Raw genomic sequence first — 19,650 nt, 5'->3', positions numbered from 1 at the left:
TTAAATGGTCACGTATAAAAGACATTCAGTCAAATCGATTCAAATCTATCCTGATGCGAATCGTACTACTATTAATTAATACTCTAAACCTATATCATCTTATTTAAATTTTTTTCTACTAGTTGGTTTCTGTGTGAATGTAATTATTATTTTTGTTTTATATTAATTTTTTTTTTTTCAAATCTTTGTTTCGTTTAGCTTCTATGTTTTATTTATTTTATACATCTTGAATCAGCCTCAACAAGAACAAGAAAAAAACGACTATGGTTGAGGAATTAGTTTAGTGCGCTTCGGTCATCTTCACTTAAACTGACGATTGTTGACTTGGAAAAAAAAAAAACAAATTTAACATTCGTACTTAAGGTTAGATTTAGTGGCGTTTTTTGCTTATTTATTTATTTGTTCATTTGTTCAATCAATTATTTTTTGATTGTTTTATGTTTCTTATATTTTTATCACGTCAATGAGCAACTGTTGCGTATTTGGAATGGCACGATAATGATATACGCTATACGTATGTATCTGAAAATTGAAAATACTTGTTGTATAATTCGTTTCATTTTACAGTACGTGTTCGTTTAAGTAGTAGATGAAAATGTGACAGATTACCAAAAAAGATTCTACTGATGAAAAATAAGAATGGTATTCAAAAAACGGAAAAGGAAACTGACGCAAGAATAATTCTTATTTGTTAAATTTGTTACGACGTTTTAATAAAACGGTAGGGTGAAAAAAAAAAACGAAAAATGGGCGAGTTGATTTTTGCGAGAGAATTGTGTCTGTACAGTTCGCTTTTCTCTCTCTCTTTCTATCCCTCTTCATCTGCACGGTTTTGTATGTTCAGAAAAGAAACGAGAAACAGGACTAAGTTGACTTCATGCAATTTGTGCAAGGCGAGGCGAGTTTTTTTTTTGTTTTTTTTCTCTCTGAAAACCAGTTGAAAAAAATTTAATTGCAGTGTTACATTTTAATGACAGATGTACAACGAATATGAGATCAATATGGATTGTATACAACAGCGGCAAATTTAATAGTGGCTATGTGTAAAAGTTTTATTACGACCACCCGTAACTCTGATCAAAATTTTACACACTCAGGATAGCAATAAATTAGAAGAAAAGATACACATGTATTTAACGTGCCTCGTAATAATGCCGACAACGCGTTAGACATCCGCGCACACACACACGTAAAACACAAAATGGAGAGATTGAAATCAATCTCGAAAATAAAAATCCACGGGTGGTAAACATGGGATAGAATTTAGGGTGGAGGGGGATGAAGGGCGATAAAAAAAAATTCAATACAAACGAAATAGCGATATTTTCTCACCGATCTGTCTGGCACACACGCTCTTTCACCGAACACACTTAATTTCCTTTTTTCTCTCCTTTTTTTTAATCAAATATATGCGAGTGTGTGTGCGCGTCTGTCTGTGTCTGTCTGTATGAATAACTATATATTTTTCTTGTATCCTGTAGCTTGAAAGTTTATGCCCGGTTCGATCCGATTATCACGCTTGATCTTCGCGAGTATGTTCAAATAATCGTTGACGAAATTACTTCGCGAAACCGTAAAAATAGCAAGCATAGAAGTAACTTTACGTGAAATACCTAGTACAGCCCCTTATGGGAGCCATCTTTGTAGGTGGGCTCGACAGTCAGGGGAGCAAGCCTAATGTTTCTTGAACGTGTAATATTTATCGTGCTTCGCCCAGAAACGCCGGGTGTTACCAACCAGCTACCACCTTAAGGTTCCATTTCTGTTCTACTTGGCAAAAGGACTATCGCTATCTGATGTCCAATAGCCGTACAGCTTTAGTTCGGAAGCTGTGTAATGATCAGATTTTCGTTGCCAGTGGCAGAGTTTATAATTTATTTTGAGGTGGATTCGGAGTATACACTCCAATTACTCGGAGCACTCAAATCCAGTTATGCACGCCCAAATCGACGGTCCCTAGTTAAATACACTCAATTTTAGATAGGCTGATTATAAAAAACCTAACTTTGTCGTGACGATACCCTGATGATAAAACAATCACCTTCTATGCTTATTCACGGGAGCTAACTGTTTTATCTTCAGACTCCGTAGAGTTGTTTGGATTATAATCAACACGCCAGAGATCTGTGTGAAATTGGCCCACGACCCTAATTTTTTTTAGAATTACTTGCGTCAATTAATTGCTCCCTAACTTTTAAACTCCAAAAACCTATTTCACATCAAAACGCGCTACTTAAATCAGGCTTTCAGGTTCGACCATAGACTGTATAGTTCGTCAAGGGTTTGAGAGAGGGCGCCAAAACATCGTGGCCGTTTTTCATGTACGGCTAGACAAAGACGCAACGACACAACCCGATATAATTTCTGTGTTCCGATAGATCCAACCAATGATATCACTGTGAATCGAATCGTGCCGCAGAAGTGGAAAACGCGCTCCTTTTATCAAGAATTTGAACAAAAAAAAAAAAAAACAGAATAGCGTCAAAGTCGGCTGACGGGGGGTTTGGCAGACTCATTCGGAGTCGTTGATCGTCGGTATCGCCAACATGACATTAAAGTCGTTTATTTGAAGCGGCGAGCTCGTGGCGTGACGTCGTCCGTACCTCAGCGCAAAGTCGGTAAATTTGTTGGAGCATTTAGCTTCAATTAGCATTCGTCGCTTGTTATCAACAGCGTATACAGCACGGATAACGGCGTTTCGAAAGTCTTCAGACTGCGTAATCAGTATTCCGTGCGCCTTGAGGTGCGTAAGTGAGATCCCTCGGCATTCGGAGGATAAAATTTAATCGAGAGGTGGTCAGGTGGCATTGAAACCATTGGATAAAAGTACATAAATAAAAAAAAAAAATACATAAGAATCGAACAATCGACCAGCAAGTAGATCAGTTCAAAATGGCGGACAGCGGTGACGGTCCCGACAGTACTACCTCTGGAAAAGATGCTAGAAATCGGGTTTCCGATTGTCCAGTTACGGATCCGGGCACCGTAACGAAGGTAACAACATCTGACAAATGACCAATATGTATTTTCACACAGCCTGATGAAAATCCCACCGGATTACTTTAATTCATGACCGAAAAATTTCAATAGCGCGACACTTTTGACCTAGCCAACAATTTGTAGTTTTATTATAGCGTGTAAAACGTCACGACCCACATATGCATCTACATAAGTTAATATCGATGTCGGAATAGACCGATTATTGAACTGCATTTCTCTTATCTTCTTTTTTTTTTTTTCTTTATCCAAACTACAGACTTTAATTCTTAATTTTCCCGCACATGATAGAAAATCCTTGAGTCAATTGATCTACAACCACTGAACAAAATTATCAAATCACTATGTGGACAGTCCGTCTGCTGAACTCCCTTTTTTTTTTACTGCCTCATCTCTGAAGTATGCATATATACAAAGTCGTGAACTTTCCAAATAAAGGCTGCAAAAACGCGCTAAAACTTGAATGTTTTTGTTATTTTTTTTTCTTGACTAAATTGTCTACCGATGACTGCAAAAACCATCTTTTGCCCCCCTTCCCCCCTCCCCACATATAACAACAGTTTTAGAACTGTAAGGCTCAAGCTTAAATGTGTCTTATTTGTACAACCATAATTTTGGAGTTTTCCAGAAAGAAAATGGGGCAAAAGAACATTCTTTGTCGATTCAAAATTCGAACCTTGCAATCCAAGAATGGAGGGTAACAATTTTTTACAAAACTCTCAACAGATTCATAACATCGTAGAGTTTCGTTACAGTGTAGTTTTAGTATTCGGACAACAGTTAGACTTGAATTGTTAATTTGAACAATGATTTATCAATCTATTGATTGATAATTAAAACCCGTAAACACGGGAGACACATATTTCAGCACAAATATACAAAATAATCGGGTTGGTAATAACCCAATGGTATTTTCTTTGCTTTTCAGTTCCGTACAATTTTTTTTGTTATTTTTGACGAATATATTTATAAAAGCTCAAGACGAAAAGAGAAATTCTCTTTTTCTTTTTTTGCACAATTCACTGGCTATTTTTGCCACCTGCTCTTTTGCTTACCTTGACAATAATAATGTTTGGTGGCTGTGCCAGATACAGGCCTGTAGTTAGTTAGAAATTTTGTTTTTTCCTTGTCTTTGCTTCACTTTATTCAACGCGGTAAGAATTTATCATTTTTATTGATATAATTGTAATGTAGGTCAATCTAATTAATCTACACCATCGTTGTTGAGAAAAAAACGGGTATTAGGGTATTAGGAAACTAAGACCCTATGTTTGTTACTAATCAATCATCTGTAATCGTAGATCAATCAGATCGACTCTTCAAAGTACTCATATATCCTTTACTGTTATCAGACGCAAGGGATTAGTCTAAAAATGTTATTCGTTGAGAGAAAAAAAAAAAAAAAATAAAAAGTATTGTAAGAAAACAAACACTATCTTCTCATTTGGGCAAGGAGAAGAAAAAATATGTGGTCGATATGATTTGAAAAGCAAATGAACGGAAGTAAAAACAATTTTCATTGACAATTGTAAATGTAGAGAAGAAAAGAAATTTATGCTCTCGCAACGCCCAATGTGTAATTTAATTCAATACACCGCTACACTTCCCTTATCTTTGAGCGCATACTCCTCCAAAGCATGGCTGTAATCAATGCCTTAAAAAAAAAAAAAATTATCGTATTGAAGGAAAATTTTTTTTGTATAGGCAAGAAAAACTGCAAGTCATAAGATTTGTTTGTCCAATTGATTTACATTGGTATTATTTTTATTTTTTTCTAATCGGTAAAGAAATAGCAAGAACGCAGAACAATATTTGCAACTAAAGTGTAGGGACAATGGATTATTCGTCACGAGGAATAGCAGGAATATTTTTATTATATATTCTTTTAGACCTTATTGTCATGTTACTTGAGAAGAATGCTTGTAGCATATGTTTCTTTATGGTGCTGTAAAACGCATGCAACTTGTACTAGGTGTAATAAGTAACAATGAGCGTCAAGAAGGCCGTTTTTTGTTCCCAATCTTCTAGTCATTTAAATTAGAAACGTCGTTGCTTTTGAAGACCAATGATTATATAAGAATATCAACGATAATAGAAGATAAAATTTTCTTCCGAATAGTTGAGCTAACAGATTGTTCTTTTTTCAGGTAAAACGCAATTCTATTTTAATACAACAATAGTTTTAGTTGTAAAAGATGACTATAGTTCGCTTGGCTTATAAGAAAAGAAAAAGAAATGCACGTCGAATGGTTTTGGTAATAGGCAAAAAGTAAAATACATGGTATAAAGGTTGATAAATGATGCAAAAAAGAATCAAGATATGTGAAAAAATTTCTACATGGCTTTTCATGCAGTATAATCACAGCCTATGATACAACGATCACATATATTCGTGCGTTATGTATATTAATTATTTGTTTATTTGTATGTTGCCATTTATTTTCTCTCGTGTTTGAGAGAAAAAAATTTGAACAAATTCGAGGTAAAGAAAAAGATTTAAAACAAAAACAGAACATAACAATAATGAAACTTAGAACAATTCGATTTTGAGGTGAATTATGAAGTGCTCGTTGTTGTGATTTCAGAGCCTAGAGGCTTCAAATAATGCCTTTCACGGCCCGAGAGCAAAATTAGTAAGTAAGACTGTTTGTCTACGAATCTCAACAATCTCTAACGCTGTAGTGTTTATATCTGCCTTAAAATCCCAACCTAAACTGGATCGTGTGTACGGCTATTTGTATTGTTTTTACATTATATCCAATGACAAGTTTTAGTCTTTCAAGTGAAAAAGAAAAATTAAGCATATAGAAAAAAAGACAACCAGCATGCCGATAGTAGTGAGTCACCAAATGCATGATATGATAAATAGCAATCAGGTAACACGCACTTAGATTAGTTGGACGGAATATTTATATTATTAACCCTTTGAGTCACATATTATCGAGCTGAGGCAACTTTTATAACAAGATAGTATTCTTTGGTTTTTGGAGTGAATGATTACAATCCCGATATTAAATTTCAAAAATGCAAGATGGCGGATTCAATATGGTGGAAAAAATTTGAAATTTTATCGCATTCGGTGAAAAAAACACTTTATGCAAGAGTTTTCGAAATTGCTGATTACGAATCTGAAATCAGATTTTGAAAATTCAAAATGGTGGATCCAATATGGTGGACGGAAATTTCAAACTTAATCAAATTCGGTAAAAGAACATTATGCAAAGGTTTTCGAGGTCGCTTACTGGGTTTGCCATACTGAATTTTCAAAATCTGTTTTCAGATTCGGAATCAGCCACTCCAAAATCGACTGGACGGAGTTTTTTCTTTGTATTCGATCGAATTTGAAATTTTCGTACGCCATATTGGATCCACTATCTTGAATTTTTAAAATCCGATTTCAGATTCGTAATTACGTATGTCTGTAGAGGAGTAACTTTTTCGGAAAGGAATTATTCTTTCAATTTTTACGATTTTTTTTAATCAATTTGTTTCTAACTATAATAATTTACATCACATCGCAATAATTACTCTCTTAAAAAACTAGGAAACAACTGCACAGAAATATGTTGAAAAGTTCTCCAAATGCACAAAAAATGGTTATAAAATAGCCGGTAAGAATACTTACCACTATGACTCAAAGGGTTAAATACCATCACCCAAACACACCACCAAAAACAGCATCAGTCATTCTCTTGTACATTTACAACTCATCAATTGACTCCATTACGTTGTATATATACCTATGTATGTGTATACAATTCGATTCAATATGTATATATTTGATTTAGGAAAGCTGAATTTACTCGTTCTGCAATTCAATTACGATCATTATTTCATCAATTTCTGACATCAATTTCGATCGTTTGTAAAAATGCTTTAAAATATAATTTTTCTTCAACATACTGACGTGTTTGTGACTTTTGAATGAAACGCGCCAAGTTCTGCAATTTCAATTAATTAATTAGCTGCGCTACAAGATACGTCAACACAAAGACGTACAACGAGCAATTGAAACTGTTAATTATATCCCTCACAATGAACGGACAAGTTGTTATATTGAATTGTTGATTAACTAGGTCTGATGTTGGCATCGTTTTTATTAAACAGATACTTAGTGCTGTTAGAAGTTTTAGTAAAGCACCGCTGTAACGGCAGTTGTTACTCACTTGTAGTGTAAGCGTATTGAATTATATCCTAAACAATGGAAACCGCTGTCTGCACGGTCCAGTGTAATTAACAGGAAAACGACATATTCTTTCTTCCCTATTTATATCGCAGCGGATGCTTTTTGAAGTTTTCTTAAGCTTTTGACGATAATACCCTCAGCCGCTGCGCTGTGATAAAATGTATCATCCTTATTATAATGTCTATTAATTTTTCTCAGTTTCTTTTATCTAATAATAATAATAAGGATAATAATACAAATCATAATATAAAAAAAAAAAAAACAAAAAGAAAAGAAAAGATAAATGAAAAAATATGCAAGGTAATGAAAACAGAAAAAAAATTTTCCTCTCAATTATTATCTATTATTATTACTTTCTGCTAGCAACACAATGCACAAGCACTTTTTACCCCGCAAAGCAATTGCTAATGATCGACATTAAAAGACTACTACTGACATGAGATTTAAGAAGATAAAGAAAAAAAAATTGACTGACAACGAACGTAATTCGTCGTCTACATCTTTCAACGAAAGTTTATGACCCTACGTCAGAATTTATTTACTTTATCGCCGGATTCAACTAGTTAGGAGATACCCTCAATTTACACCTGTTACAGTAGGACAAACAGTTTATGTCTATCAGTAGCATGCGTTATTCTTCCTTCGGCCAGGGCGCCCGCTCCTTTGTCTTTTTTTTTTTTTTATGAACAATAATTTTATAAGCGCCATTGGCGTTGTTTATTCTTTTACTGTTCGACGTTACCATTATATACGTTTCCTTGGACAAACGAACGTAACTCTAATACTTTAACACGTGGACGAATGGAATTTAACCGACATAAATGAAAAATTTTTAGGAAACAAAGTCTGGTGCCTTGAAGAAATCCAACCGATACAGAAGCCGATCTCTCTCAGCCAGCAGCACAGATAGCTACAGCTCCGGTATGAGTACGTTGCTCTTTCATTTCTTTTCTTTTACATATATTATATGAATTTTAGTTATACTTTCGACTGCTTAAGCATGGAAAAAAAAAACAAAAACAACAAAACAAGAGCGGAAAACATCCTGGCTCTTTCATTTCCTTCTTCATCCATTCGCCGATTCTGCACACTGTGTACCTTTTGAAATTTCACAATCGCATGCGAAACGAACTAAATTACGTGGTGTAATGAGTTTTTTCATCATATGACTCCACTTTGCTACATCTAAATGTAGGAAGTTCATCGGACGAGGATGACGTATCGCCACGTGAAAAAATCCAGAAGACAGAAAAAGGATTCTCAGATTTCTGTGTACGTAATATCAATCAGTACGCGTTTGGGCGAAGAGAAATTGAAATCGCCGAACAAGAAATGCCGGGAATCATGGCACTGCGAAAACGCGCCGCGGAGGACAAAGTAAGGAGTCATTTTGTGAAATTATCATTTCCATTTTCGTGCGACCGCCTAAAAGCTTGTAAAAATTTTACATCCGGAATATCGATATGTTCTGAAAAATAATTCCCTCTTTTAAAAGCCACTCAAGAATGCCAAGATAGTTGGTTGCACCCATATCAACGCCCAGACCGCGGTCCTCATTGAAACGCTCGCGCAGCTGGGTGCTCAAGTGCGATGGGCGGCGTGTAACATATATTCAACGCAAAACGAAGTTGCCGCAGCTCTGGCTCATGCCAACTACTCTATATTTGCATGGCGAGGAGAAACGGAGGAGGATTTCTGGTGGTGCATCGACAAATGCGTTGCGGCTGAGAACTGGCAGCCTAACATGATACTGGACGACGGTGGAGATGCGACGCATTTAATGCTGAAAAAATATCCCGCCATGTTTAAAATGATTCAAGGTGATTGTTGACAATTGGTAATCGCGATTCAAACGAGTTATATCGCCAGAAGCGAGGGTTAGATCACTATCTGAATGGGGTATCCCACGAGTCTTTTCTAAAAAAAAAAAAACCTTCACACATTTCCTTTTAAACTTTACTAGATTGAAATTAGTAGCGTTAACGTAACGAAACTTTTTGCAAAACCCATTTTTGATAACTATTTTGAATTCTTAGGATTGCTTTGAAGGAGTTTAGTTTACAAAATGTGATTATATCATGCGGTATTACCGTTTACTTAATTACAAAGAACTTATCGTTTCTTGTAAAAGAAGGTTCAATTTTTTTCTTTTATTTCAATAGTATTTCATTTTTTAAATTCTCTGTATTTACAGGAATTGTGGAAGAAAGCGTCACCGGTGTACACAGGCTTTATCAGCTTTCCAAAGCCGGTAAACTATCGGTGCCGGCAATGAATGTCAACGACAGTGTTACCAAAACAAAATTCGACAATCTTTACAGCTGTCGCGAGAGCATTATAGACAGGTACAATAGAGCGGAGGGAACACTGCTTCAGGGGGTATAGATATATTAAGTCAATATTTTTAAGAAACATCAAACATCTGAAGATAAATTTATATCTCCGCAGTCGCGTTGTAGAAATGAAAAAAAAAAAGAAAGAAGTATCAAATTTAAAAGGCTGACTGAAAATTAATCGAACTCTGTCGGGTGAAAAATCTAGCGTTTAGAAACGGCAAAAAACGGGAATAATCTGTGTCGTAGTGATCGTTCAAATTGTTCTTTCTACCGCGTAACTCACGATGGAAATTTTGTTCATAGTATACGTGGCAAATTACGTAAGTAATATACCGGTGTAAAGACACGTTATATGAACGACCATTTCTTGCGTCGTTTTCATTGTCGTGAAAAAGATGTGAGCCAAGGCTAAATTCAGAATAGAGTTTCAATGAGAACATGGAACAATTCAAATTTCTACAAAGATATTACGTCATGATTATTACCGCACGTATCCGCGTTTCTTACGGTATATCTCGCGAATTTTCTTGGCGGAAAATTACGAAATCAATGGATATTGAATGGATAAACACCTTTTACATAACGTGCCAGTTTTTTCTTACGTTTCGTAATTCTTAAATTCGTACGAAGTCGAGAATACGAAATGTAAAAATTAACGTAAAAAAGTTTGCATTCATAGATTTACGCGTATTTATAGCTTGAAGAGATCCACAGACGTTATGTTTGGTGGAAAACAAGTCGTGATCTGCGGATATGGCGAAGTTGGAAAGGGATGCTGCCAGGCGCTCAAAGGATTGGGTTGTATTGTGTACATCACAGAGATAGACCCGATTTGCGCTCTTCAAGCAAGGTAGAGAATTCAAAAAAATATCCCCTCATTCTGAAACAACAGTTTTATCCAAAGTTTACAATGTCAGTGAAATTTGGTAAACTTCGAACTCGATAAAAATTCGAATCCCAATATTATATTCTCAGCATGGACGGATTCAGAGTGGTGAAACTTAACGAAATTATCAGAAACGTTGATATCGTTATAACTGCAACCGGTAACAAAAACGTTGTCACCCGAGAACATATGGACAAAATGAAGAACGGCTCGGTTGTCTGTAACATGGGTCACAGTAATACGGAAATAGATATCGTATGTATTTTTATTATTCCTATACTTACATGATTGAACGATGGTAAAAGTTTTAGGCTGTTGTAAAAAAAAAATTAATTCTCAAACACAGAATAGCTTGCGAACACCTGACTTGACATGGGAAAAAGTCAGATCTCAAGTTGACCACGTGATTTGGCCCGACGGCAAACGTATCGTTCTCTTAGCCGAAGGAAGATTAGTCAATTTATCGTGCTCCAGCATCCCGTCCTTTGTCGTATCCATAACAGCGGCTACTCAAGCGCTTGCTTTAATCGAACTCTTCAATGCCCCACCAGGACGATACAAGAGCGACGTTTATCTGTTGCCGAAAAAGATGGGTGAGCTTACGGCGAAAATATATGAAAAGTTGTAATGGAGAAAAAACAACCAATTCATCACGTTGTTTTTCAATTTAGACGAATACGTAGCGTCTTTGCATCTGCCAACGTTCGATGCTCACTTAACCGAGCTTTCAGACGAACAAGCGAAGTACATGGGCCTTAATAAAGCTGGTCCTTTCAAGCCCAACTATTATCGGTAAGTTTTGCTTCTAAATTTTTCATTTGCAGATATAAACTGGAAGTTTCTAGGCTTTCGGAATCAAAAGGTGAAAAACCAAAAAAAATACAGTAGAAATCTCGACTCGTGTTATAAAATTGGTAATTGGTACCGTCTTCATTCATTTCTTATGCAGTTATTAAAGACAGTACGTTTTGTCAACTATGACAATGGGCTGGATGAAAAGGCACTGCCAACTCTGAACGAGATGCAGGAGGGATCGTGAAAAAAGAAAGAAAAAAAAAAAAAGAAAAATTGAGTTATGAGGATAGAAATAATAATTGTGCGTAGATAAATTCCGACGTACTCCGGCCTTCTTGGGAAGAAAGGAGAAAGAAAGAAAAAGAAAAAAGACAAACTTCCAACTTGCCTAAATCCCACTTAAGAATGAAAATAGTTTTTATTTGTTCTTAGTTTTTCATTTTTCGTATTACATCTTCTTTTAGTATCTTTGATATCTCGTTTCTCGCAACATGAACTTCAAACAGAGGCAACTTTTATCCAACGTACATAAATTATAGAATTCAGTATTACTATCTACTTTACGATTAGTGCATTATTCTTCGGGTTTGTTACGGATAAAATATATGACAAGTTGGTGTCTGAGACGAGTAGGAGAGTCGTTGAGTATTGTAGTCTTATTGTTAGATACATTTTTAATCATGCTGTTATATATATTATACAGAAAAATTTAATATCAGTATTCGCTTGTTTCTTTTGAAACGATGATTCGTGCGTGAAAAAAAAAAAATTAATTGCAACAGGTTCAATACTTTCCAGTTTTAATTCCAGCTTCGACAACGCTATATTATCTCGAATGTAAAATTAACGCAAGATTCCGTTCACCCTTGTATTAATTTATTTGATTTTCGCCTGTAGGTTTTTGCTTTTTTGTTTCCTCCAAAAAACTTCAATACTGTTGAAACACGTGATACAGACATATGTATTCCATTCACATACGACTATAAAATCGTAATGGTAAATATTTGATGATAATTTGAATAATCTGATGGCCTAAATCCTAACTGAACATCGCTTTGAAATTTTCGCTTTATACCTTATACGTACATACGTATATGTTTGATAGGTATGTACAATAATGTGATTCTCTAGTACCCTTCTTTTTTACTTATGCTTAATGTTAGGCACGATCATTTTACGCTCGATAGTGCCTTATAAATTTGTTGAAACTCAAGTCTCAGGATTATCAAACATCAAAAGAAATATGTAGATAATTTAGTGTCAAAGTAATTACGACATGTGGCGCTAATCTTTCGTTAAAGCATACTTCGATTTTAAAAGATAAATTGATAGCAACGCTTCTCACATTTTCATCAGCCTACTAGTAGCCGGTTTCTAAAAGGAACAGCTCGATAGGTTTCGTTACTTAAAATTTGTTTATATATTTATGACCAATCGTTTTCGCAAGTGATGTAAAATATTCAGACCAAGAACAGAAGAATGAGGAATTAGGGCGTATTTTTAAAACCTATCTAGGACTAATTTTAAAATCAATTTACAAACAGATACAAAAGTAAAAAAAAAATTCAAAAATTAAAAACGTCCTTGTAATTCATATCAAATCTTGTCATTATACGATTTTTGCAGTATCAGAATTTAAGTTTTATTTGATTTTATCGTACTCCGTGACTCGTGCCATTTCGATATAAAATATCGGATATCAAGAAGGTATATTTAATTTTACTACTTTATACCTGCACAAAATTTTATTGATACTAGTGAGAAAGACAAAAGAACAGAATGTAAAAAACCAGAAAATACTGATCAACTCGAGTGATATTCACTGAACGGATAATGTATGAGCGAAAATGTAGTAAAGGATCAACATTCAACCCTATTAATATTTTCCAATCGTGTCTAAGCGACACGAAGTACTCCAAGAACAATGTCGGCTGTATTTTTATAAAGGTATTAAGTATAAATAAATACGTACGATGTTGATTATATGTTTAATACTTGTAGATTCTTTCCGCTTTCTACATTACCGAAAGTTTTCCTATCCTCAAAATTTCTCAACCATATGAAAAAAAATTAGAAGTCAAGAGAGATACACAAATGCTTATCAGGAGGACATGTATAAGGAACATTGACGTTTTAATTAATACTTCGAATAGACATCGTCTGTACTTATCTGATCACAATCGAATCAGGTACTTTATTCAGTGGTCTAGAATAACAATTATAAAACTCCTCTTAGTTTCAATCGGGCTTCAACGTCTTTTATCGATTGTGCGTCGAATTTTTTTCTTGGATCCACTGGGCTGAGTCCTGGACACTGTTCAGCACCGTGAAACAAGGGGAAAATTATACATTACGATAATTATTGAATACTATTATACAATGTAGGATAATAATTCAATTGAATGTATTTTGACCTGATAACTGCCACGTAAAGCGATAGCTTTCGACATCAATCCATTTAAATTTTCTGCCCGATCCTTGTGATTCGGGTGTGTCGAGAGCCACGTGACGTTAGTAGGCTCTGCGTTCAATTCTTCGAGAGATCTCATCATTTTCCAAAAAACAACAGCCTCCCGAACATCAACACACGCCTGAATAACGAGAAGGATAAAAAGAAAAACCAGAATTCGGAAAAGGTCCTCATTTTTCTCAAAGCTGAGCTTACTTTGGCTGATAGAGTCAGTCCAACTTCGTCAGCTTCACTTTCCAGGGCTCTGTTGTAGGGTAAATCGTGGAAAATGCTAAGAATCTGATAGCCCGTTAATTGAAGAATTAATGCAATTGAGTCTGGGAATAACGCCCAGATAATTACTATTGGCAGGAGTAACAAGACATCTATTATGAATCCATTCGACACTTGTTCCATCTAAATGACATATTAATCAACTATATTAACTGCAAATTTAAGATATACTTGTGTGTTTAACTATTTCTGAAAAATTCTTTGCCACTTGTGACCATTATTTGTATTTTGAATCTTCATAATGTATTCTCATTTTTTATCAAGATATATCGTGCATTTAGCGCTCACGCAATATTAATTCTTACCGCATGTTTTAGCAATGAGTGCGCCATTTCATGGGCTATTATGAACGATAGTTGATCCTCATTTTCAATCATCTTAAGGATGCCGGTGAATATAAAGATATTTCCACCCTGGTACAGTGTAATTAAATTTGAATATCAAGCAGCTTCTGTCTATTGGTAACATTATTCAATTTAATTTTATAAAAGCATTATATTATACAAACAGGTAAAACAAAGGCGTTGTTTTCTGGCGAATCAATAACACTCAAAGTCCAGTTTTTTTCCTTGATATATGGTAAATCTTTGTTTGCATTTAATAACCGAGTTGTTACTTTCAGTAACTGCTGATAAACCGGATGATTATGAGGAAGGATTTTGTCCATATGCTCCTCCAAATGCTGTAATTGAAGTAAAAAAAAACAGTTACAGTCTTAATTGTAGGTGTGGTCGCTTTCAATTAACACAAAGATAAAGGCACTCCATTTCTGACTTTGCAACTGTTTCAAAATATGACGATGAGATAGCACAGATGATTCTCAATCACAGAAGTCCTAAAAAATACACGGACAAGTCGAAGTATCGTGCACATGAAAATTGTCACCTCAGGTGTAAATTCGAGTCTTCGAATTCTATAGCATGCTTGTTTAATCAAAAAAACGTTGATACACTGACCATTTGAAGCAGTCGCGTGACAATATGTTGCAGAAGAAATTGCATTGTTACAAATTGCAAAACCCTACATCTGCGATTTGTTACAATTTACTCTTCAATATAAGAATGTATAGATACCCTTCGCATATGAATACCTTCAACGTTGAGTAGTTATACGTACCAATTCTAATTGGAATTTTTCGAAGGCAGCCTGCTGTTGTTTCGTGAACATTATAAAGCGCGGGCGATTTGTTATTGGTGCATTTTCGATGTGCAATACATAGTATATCGCAAGCATTGAGAAGAATGCTCCCAGGAAGCCTGAATGTACGCAGATTTAATAACTTAAAATTGCTTCAATTTTGATTCTCATCTTTTCAGAGTAAAAATTAGCTGCGTATATGAATTTCAATTCTAAACTCACCATATAAATATGGTTTCTTCTTTCGTAAAAACGCTGCGTACTGTTCGCGTTCGCTTGGATCTATTTTTCCCCACCATTTTCTCAGAGTTCGTCCAAAAATAAAAGCGCCAATACGCAGTACAGGTCGCAGAATTAGTGCCAAAACCGGGGGAATATCACGTCGGTTGGTTGTGTGAAATTTGCGATTCGAAAGTTGAATTTGCGCGGGAATATTGAGGCGCTTCTCACATCGCTCTACCGGAAGCTTGGGAAAATTCTTTACCGATCGCGTTGGAAAACTAACGAGCGTGACAATTCTTGTATTTCGAAATTTAGCGCTCGCCGAGCAAACACCACGAAGTGTGGAAAACATTTTCAATTTATCAGAGATTGACTAGAATTTATTTAAAAAATATATATTAATGACACTGTTAAAAATTTAGAGACTAAAATTGTCTCAAAAATATACCTTGAAACATATTAATTTATAATTTCTTTGGGTCACTCTGGGATATTTAAATTCAACCGTGGGTTATTCGGCACTGCACATACACTGATTAAAACATATTGCATAAAAGAGTTGATTCGATACCGAAATAAAATTGAAACAAGAAAGAGTACAATGCCATGTAACTTAGTCACTGGCAAGAAATTGAATGGTAAGAAGACGATTACTATTTCATCGATCGCATAATGTTTTTAATTCGTGATTACGTCAAACTAATGATGGGATATATAACCTAAAAGAAATTACATTTCCAGAGATTCTCAAAACAATTATTATGCTTGACGTTGCAATGTCGAATGTTTGAGTACAAATAACTATTAACTTTGTGGTGAATCAGATCACATCAATAATATTTTAACAAAAAAACCGACGATTGATCAATTTATGCACAAACGTTTGGTGGAAACATCAGTAACAGTCTCCATTTTTAGTTTAGACTGAGGTTAGGTGAAGTATAAATTCGTGATTGTATAATGATACTGCTAATAATAAAAAAAATTTGTTGAGAAATACCGTCGAGGGTGAAAAAAGCGAACTATATAAATCATTGAAATGATGAATTCCGTTCACACATTATCTTTATTCTTTTGATATGACCCTTTTTTATCTTTATAATTTTGATAAGAATACTAGAGAAAATATATCTAAATAGATACCAATGCTAGGAATTTTATTAAAACATTTAATTAGCCTTTCTTGGGAGAAACTGATCAATTTTTTTTACAACAGGTTTCTTAAATAATTGCAACGCGATAAAAAATACTTAAATAGATTTAAGTTTAATAAAAGTTAAAAATCAACATCATCTACAAGCCAGTATTTACAGATTTTTCTTCAGATTCATTTGTACTGATATCTTCGTCAGAATTTTCTCCACTGCCGATAAAAGTTTCTTCCTCGTTAGATAAGAATGAGGGCAGCAAAATCGGCCTAGAGGGCAGTAAGGGAATAAAACATCTAGATTTTTCATTTTCATTTTCAGCCCCATCCGGTTTTATTTCCACTCTTGGCTGACGAAATTTAGGTTTCATCAGATCAGGAGGAGGGGGTGGTGGAGGCGGCGGAAGAGGCGCAATTGTTTCACTTTTTGATATTAGTTTTTCCTTCTCTTCCAATGTTTCTTTTGAATAAGGAATAGAACTTCTAGACGCCATTTCGCTGTCGGAATCTGAAGAGTGATCCTGTTTTGTATCATTAGGAGCGGGCGATTCATTGGGAATTTTATAACCCATCCGTTCCATCGCACGCAATTCCCGTTCCCTAGTATCCTTCTGCTTTTCAATCAAGGCTTCTTTCAACTCAGACATAAGATTACTAGACAGCATCTTATCAAGCTTGGAACTTTTCTCCAAATAATCATCCATGTTACAGTTTACCAGAGCATCTGAATAATTTTCACGGATATATTCTTCAAAAACTTCGTCCATTATTTCTGGATCAGTGTCTTTGACTATTGGAACATCCAATCGCAAAGTTCCACTGGAAACATCACACATTTTATCATTACCCTTTTCTCGGTTGTAATTCTTTTGATTCATTCGCACAACTATTAACGTGCTTAATTCTGCTAGATCCCTAGCTTTCACAGCATCCCTGTACACGTCGTCAAGTTTTATTTGCAAGGCTTCGAGAAGCTCAGATTCGTTAGTTCCTCTGTCTAGGTGGTTTTCTATATCTTCCATTATCGACATTAACTTGTTATAGGCGTGTTGCATCTTATGAGAAGTGAGGTGCAAACGAACATAAAGGTCTTGCCATTTTGATCCAGTAAAACTTCTCCTAAAAATTAATGAAATAAAATGTACAAATTATAGAATAAAATGACACATGTCTCACGTCTCTTATTAAATACCTGTACTTTTCTTCGACAGAAACTGATCTGTAATTGTGAAATTCATCGACTACTTTTGCCAATGATATTCTGTGTTTCTCTGTAAATTTGAGAAGCTGTGAAACAATTTTCTCCATCTTCATTGCTCTTTTTATTTCGTCGCATACACCCGACAGGTCGCTGTGACCAACATGTGCTAAAGTTAACAGCATCTCTGACTGAACAAGAATGAACCTGTAGAACAATTGCTGAAAATATTAGAATGGCTTTAAGTTCTATTTCACAGGTCGTTCTTGATTACAAATTTTATACCTTCAAACTTCCATATGTTACTTCACCCATATTTACAAAACTGTCTCTGTTTAGACCTGCGATTTGGAGATCAATATTTCGCCGATATGGATCTGGCAGAAGATCAACCATATTCAAAGTTGTCCTGTAGTATAAGTCAGATATAATTTGTAAAGATTTCATCGTATCCTCAGTTACAGGTTGTAATAGTTTCAATTTCTCTGGAGCAAGATCACTGTTGACATTAATTAAAATAAGAAGTGAGTAAATGATGCGATATTCAATCAAACTTTTTGCTGATTTGTGTCATATGTTCATTAGATATCGTATTACGATCTTACTTAAATTTCATTCCAGACTGTTTTGCACCAGTATTAATTCTGAGAAACTGATTCAAGATTCTCAGACTCCTTTTGAAAGTGTAATAAAGCTCCGTTTGTTCTGATATAAGTTTTCTCAAATCGCGATTTGTTCGCCAGTTAATATATTTGTATCGAGCAGCTGTAAGTGCAGAAAAAGTTGCCAGCCAAGTTAACGAATTCGAACTATGCTTTACTACAAGATAGTATCCTGCGACAGTAGCTGCTGCGTATTTCAAATAAGATAGTAAGCCATATGCTGGCCTGCAATTAAAGAAAAAGACAAAACTTTATGAATGATAGATTACGATTCATGATCTATAAATGTAAGTGAAATCCTTGCCTCGGTTCTATCTTTTGATTCGCATCTAAAAGGTTTTTAATCAATGCTGCATGATCATCGAGGAGATACCGTGCCTCTGATATACTGGTCAATTGTTTTCGCAATGCTTTGGTATCCTAATACGAAAATTCAACACATAAATAATGGGACTGCACTGTTGAACGAACAATAATTTTATTACAGCAAATCAGTTTCCTCTACATTCTTACCTTGACTAAGTATTGATAAACACGCAAAACGTTTTTGCATAAACCTTGATAAATGCCAATATATGCCTGGATATGGAAATCGAAGAACAAATTACAATTAGGTCAATTGTTTTAAAGTACTTTCTAGTGGCTTCAGGATCAAGTTTTTTTCTTGTCCACGAACTTTTGAATCCTGTAGGGTGTTTGAGATTGGGTGTTTCGAAAAACAAATCCCAAGAATATCAATTCATTTAAAAAATAAAAAGAGAGAAAGAGGAACAAATATCGGACGATAAATGCAGGCAACAATCGAGTAACCTTCTGAATATGTTTGTCAGTGATGGATGATAGTTCTTCAGTGCGAACTGAGACGACTTCGTAGTCCGAATATCCCATTTTGGACAGAGCTTCATGCAGCTCGCTTCCCTGAAATTTCATGGAACTTGAAGTCAGTATCAAATCATTACAGACGTATGATTGTTTGATTTGTTATTGTTTGTGGCTTTTACACATCGAGAAGTTATCATTTACTCCGTAAATACGTATAACTTACGGCAATGACAACATCTTCATCTTCTTCGTCACATAAATCTGTATCACCATTTGACAACATAATTAAATACAAATAAATACACACCGAGGAAAAACAAGAATGAACATAAAAATTTATAGGTTAGTTTTTTGCCACAATTTTAAGGTTAAGTCTTCGAACTGTCGTTATTTGAGACTTACATCGCGCTTATGGCCACGAAATACGTAAAAATACAAGAGGAGATCCGTCACTGAGACAATTACAAGGTGCTCGGTTGGTCCTCAGAACTAAGAGGCGCCAAGTCTACGCACAAAACA

General features: G+C 35.0%; 3 protein-coding genes and 1 long non-coding RNA gene across 10 annotated transcripts; 1 reads left to right on the top strand and 3 right to left on the bottom strand.

Moving 5' to 3' along the window:
* Positions 1 to 155: 155 nt before the first annotated feature.
* LOC124182867 lies at positions 156 to 1,801 on the bottom strand. Of its 2 annotated transcripts, none has more exons than XR_006870878.1 (2): positions 1,614 to 1,801; positions 156 to 522 (listed from the first exon to the last, which is right to left on the bottom strand). It is a non-coding gene; the product is annotated as an uncharacterized LOC124182867 (long non-coding RNA). The 2 variants fall into 2 exon arrangements; XR_006870879.1 differs by lacking the exon at positions 1,614 to 1,801 and adding an exon at positions 1,333 to 1,363.
* A 714-nt stretch (positions 1,802 to 2,515) lies between these two features.
* LOC124182863 (adenosylhomocysteinase-like 1) lies at positions 2,516 to 11,473 on the top strand. 5 transcript variants are annotated; one of them, XM_046570628.1, is made up of 11 exons: positions 2,516 to 2,994; positions 5,583 to 5,630; positions 8,020 to 8,104; positions 8,379 to 8,560; positions 8,679 to 9,003; positions 9,378 to 9,528; positions 10,217 to 10,369; positions 10,495 to 10,660; positions 10,752 to 10,998; positions 11,077 to 11,197; positions 11,355 to 11,473. In XM_046570628.1, exons 1-11 carry the CDS (start codon positions 2,893 to 2,895, stop codon positions 11,359 to 11,361), a joined length of 1,587 nt encoding a protein of 528 aa, XP_046426584.1. In that variant the 5' UTR covers positions 2,516 to 2,892; the 3' UTR covers positions 11,362 to 11,473. The 5 variants fall into 5 exon arrangements, with proteins under 5 accessions (XP_046426584.1, XP_046426582.1, XP_046426586.1 ...); XM_046570626.1 differs by having other exon boundaries at positions 8,020 to 8,110; XM_046570630.1 differs by lacking the exon at positions 5,583 to 5,630.
* Positions 11,474 to 12,120: 647 nt separating this feature from the next.
* On the bottom strand, positions 12,121 to 16,209 carry LOC124182865 (metalloendopeptidase OMA1, mitochondrial-like). Its single transcript, XM_046570632.1, has 7 exons — positions 15,303 to 16,209; positions 15,060 to 15,199; positions 14,452 to 14,625; positions 14,249 to 14,356; positions 13,866 to 14,066; positions 13,615 to 13,791; positions 12,121 to 13,514 (listed from the first exon to the last, which is right to left on the bottom strand). Exons 1-7 carry the CDS (start codon positions 15,652 to 15,654, stop codon positions 13,419 to 13,421), a joined length of 1,248 nt encoding a protein of 415 aa, XP_046426588.1. The 5' UTR covers positions 15,655 to 16,209; the 3' UTR covers positions 12,121 to 13,418.
* Positions 16,210 to 16,333: 124 nt separating this feature from the next.
* Positions 16,334 to 19,573, bottom strand: LOC124182861. 2 transcript variants are annotated; one of them, XM_046570618.1, is made up of 8 exons: positions 19,355 to 19,573; positions 19,120 to 19,227; positions 18,823 to 18,888; positions 18,614 to 18,729; positions 18,253 to 18,534; positions 17,933 to 18,146; positions 17,642 to 17,868; positions 16,334 to 17,568 (listed from the first exon to the last, which is right to left on the bottom strand). In XM_046570618.1, the coding sequence occupies exons 1-8, from the start codon at positions 19,412 to 19,414 to the stop codon at positions 16,596 to 16,598; spliced, it is 2,046 nt and encodes a 681-aa protein (XP_046426574.1). In that variant the 5' UTR covers positions 19,415 to 19,573; the 3' UTR covers positions 16,334 to 16,595. The 2 variants fall into 2 exon arrangements, with proteins under 2 accessions (XP_046426574.1, XP_046426575.1); XM_046570619.1 differs by lacking the exons at positions 18,614 to 18,729; positions 18,823 to 18,888 and having other exon boundaries at positions 19,355 to 19,572.
* Between the last annotated feature and the right edge of the window lie 77 nt (positions 19,574 to 19,650).

The sequence above is a fragment of the Neodiprion fabricii genome, chromosome 5 (assembly GCF_021155785.1).
Source record: "Neodiprion fabricii isolate iyNeoFabr1 chromosome 5, iyNeoFabr1.1, whole genome shotgun sequence".
Taxonomy (NCBI): Eukaryota; Metazoa; Arthropoda; class Insecta; order Hymenoptera; family Diprionidae; genus Neodiprion; species Neodiprion fabricii.
This window is presented reverse-complemented; position numbering and strand designations above follow the sequence as displayed.

Bases quoted from the DNA above. Each gene is read 5' to 3' on its own strand.
- LOC124182865 (XM_046570632.1), bottom strand. From the start codon at position 15,654: ATGTTTTCCACACTTCGTGGTGTTTGCTCGGCGAGCGCTAAATTTCGA. The intron at 15,200-15,302 runs GTGAGTTTAGAA...GCGTACATTCAG, and splicing joins GAAGAAACCATATTTATATG to GCTTCCTGGGAGCATTCTTC. The intron at 14,357-14,451 runs GTTTGTATAATA...ACACTGTACCAG, and splicing joins ACAACGCCTTTGTTTTACCT to GGTGGAAATATCTTTATATT.
- LOC124182861 (XM_046570618.1), bottom strand. From the start codon at position 19,414: ATGTTGTCAAATGGTGATACAGATTTATGTGACGAAGAAGATGAAGAT. The intron at 18,730-18,822 runs GTAAGAATGTAG...TTTTCGTATTAG, and splicing joins TTTATCAATACTTAGTCAAG to GATACCAAAGCATTGCGAAA. The intron at 17,569-17,641 runs GTATTTAATAAG...ATTAATTTTTAG, and splicing joins TCTGTCGAAGAAAAGTACAG to GAGAAGTTTTACTGGATCAA.
- LOC124182863 (XM_046570626.1), top strand. From the start codon at position 2,893: ATGGCGGACAGCGGTGACGGTCCCGACAGTACTACCTCTGGAAAAGAT. The intron at 8,111-8,378 runs GTACGTTGCTCT...ATCTAAATGTAG, and splicing joins TAGCTACAGCTCCGGTATGA to GAAGTTCATCGGACGAGGAT. The intron at 10,661-10,751 runs GTATGTATTTTT...TCTCAAACACAG, and splicing joins GTAATACGGAAATAGATATC to AATAGCTTGCGAACACCTGA.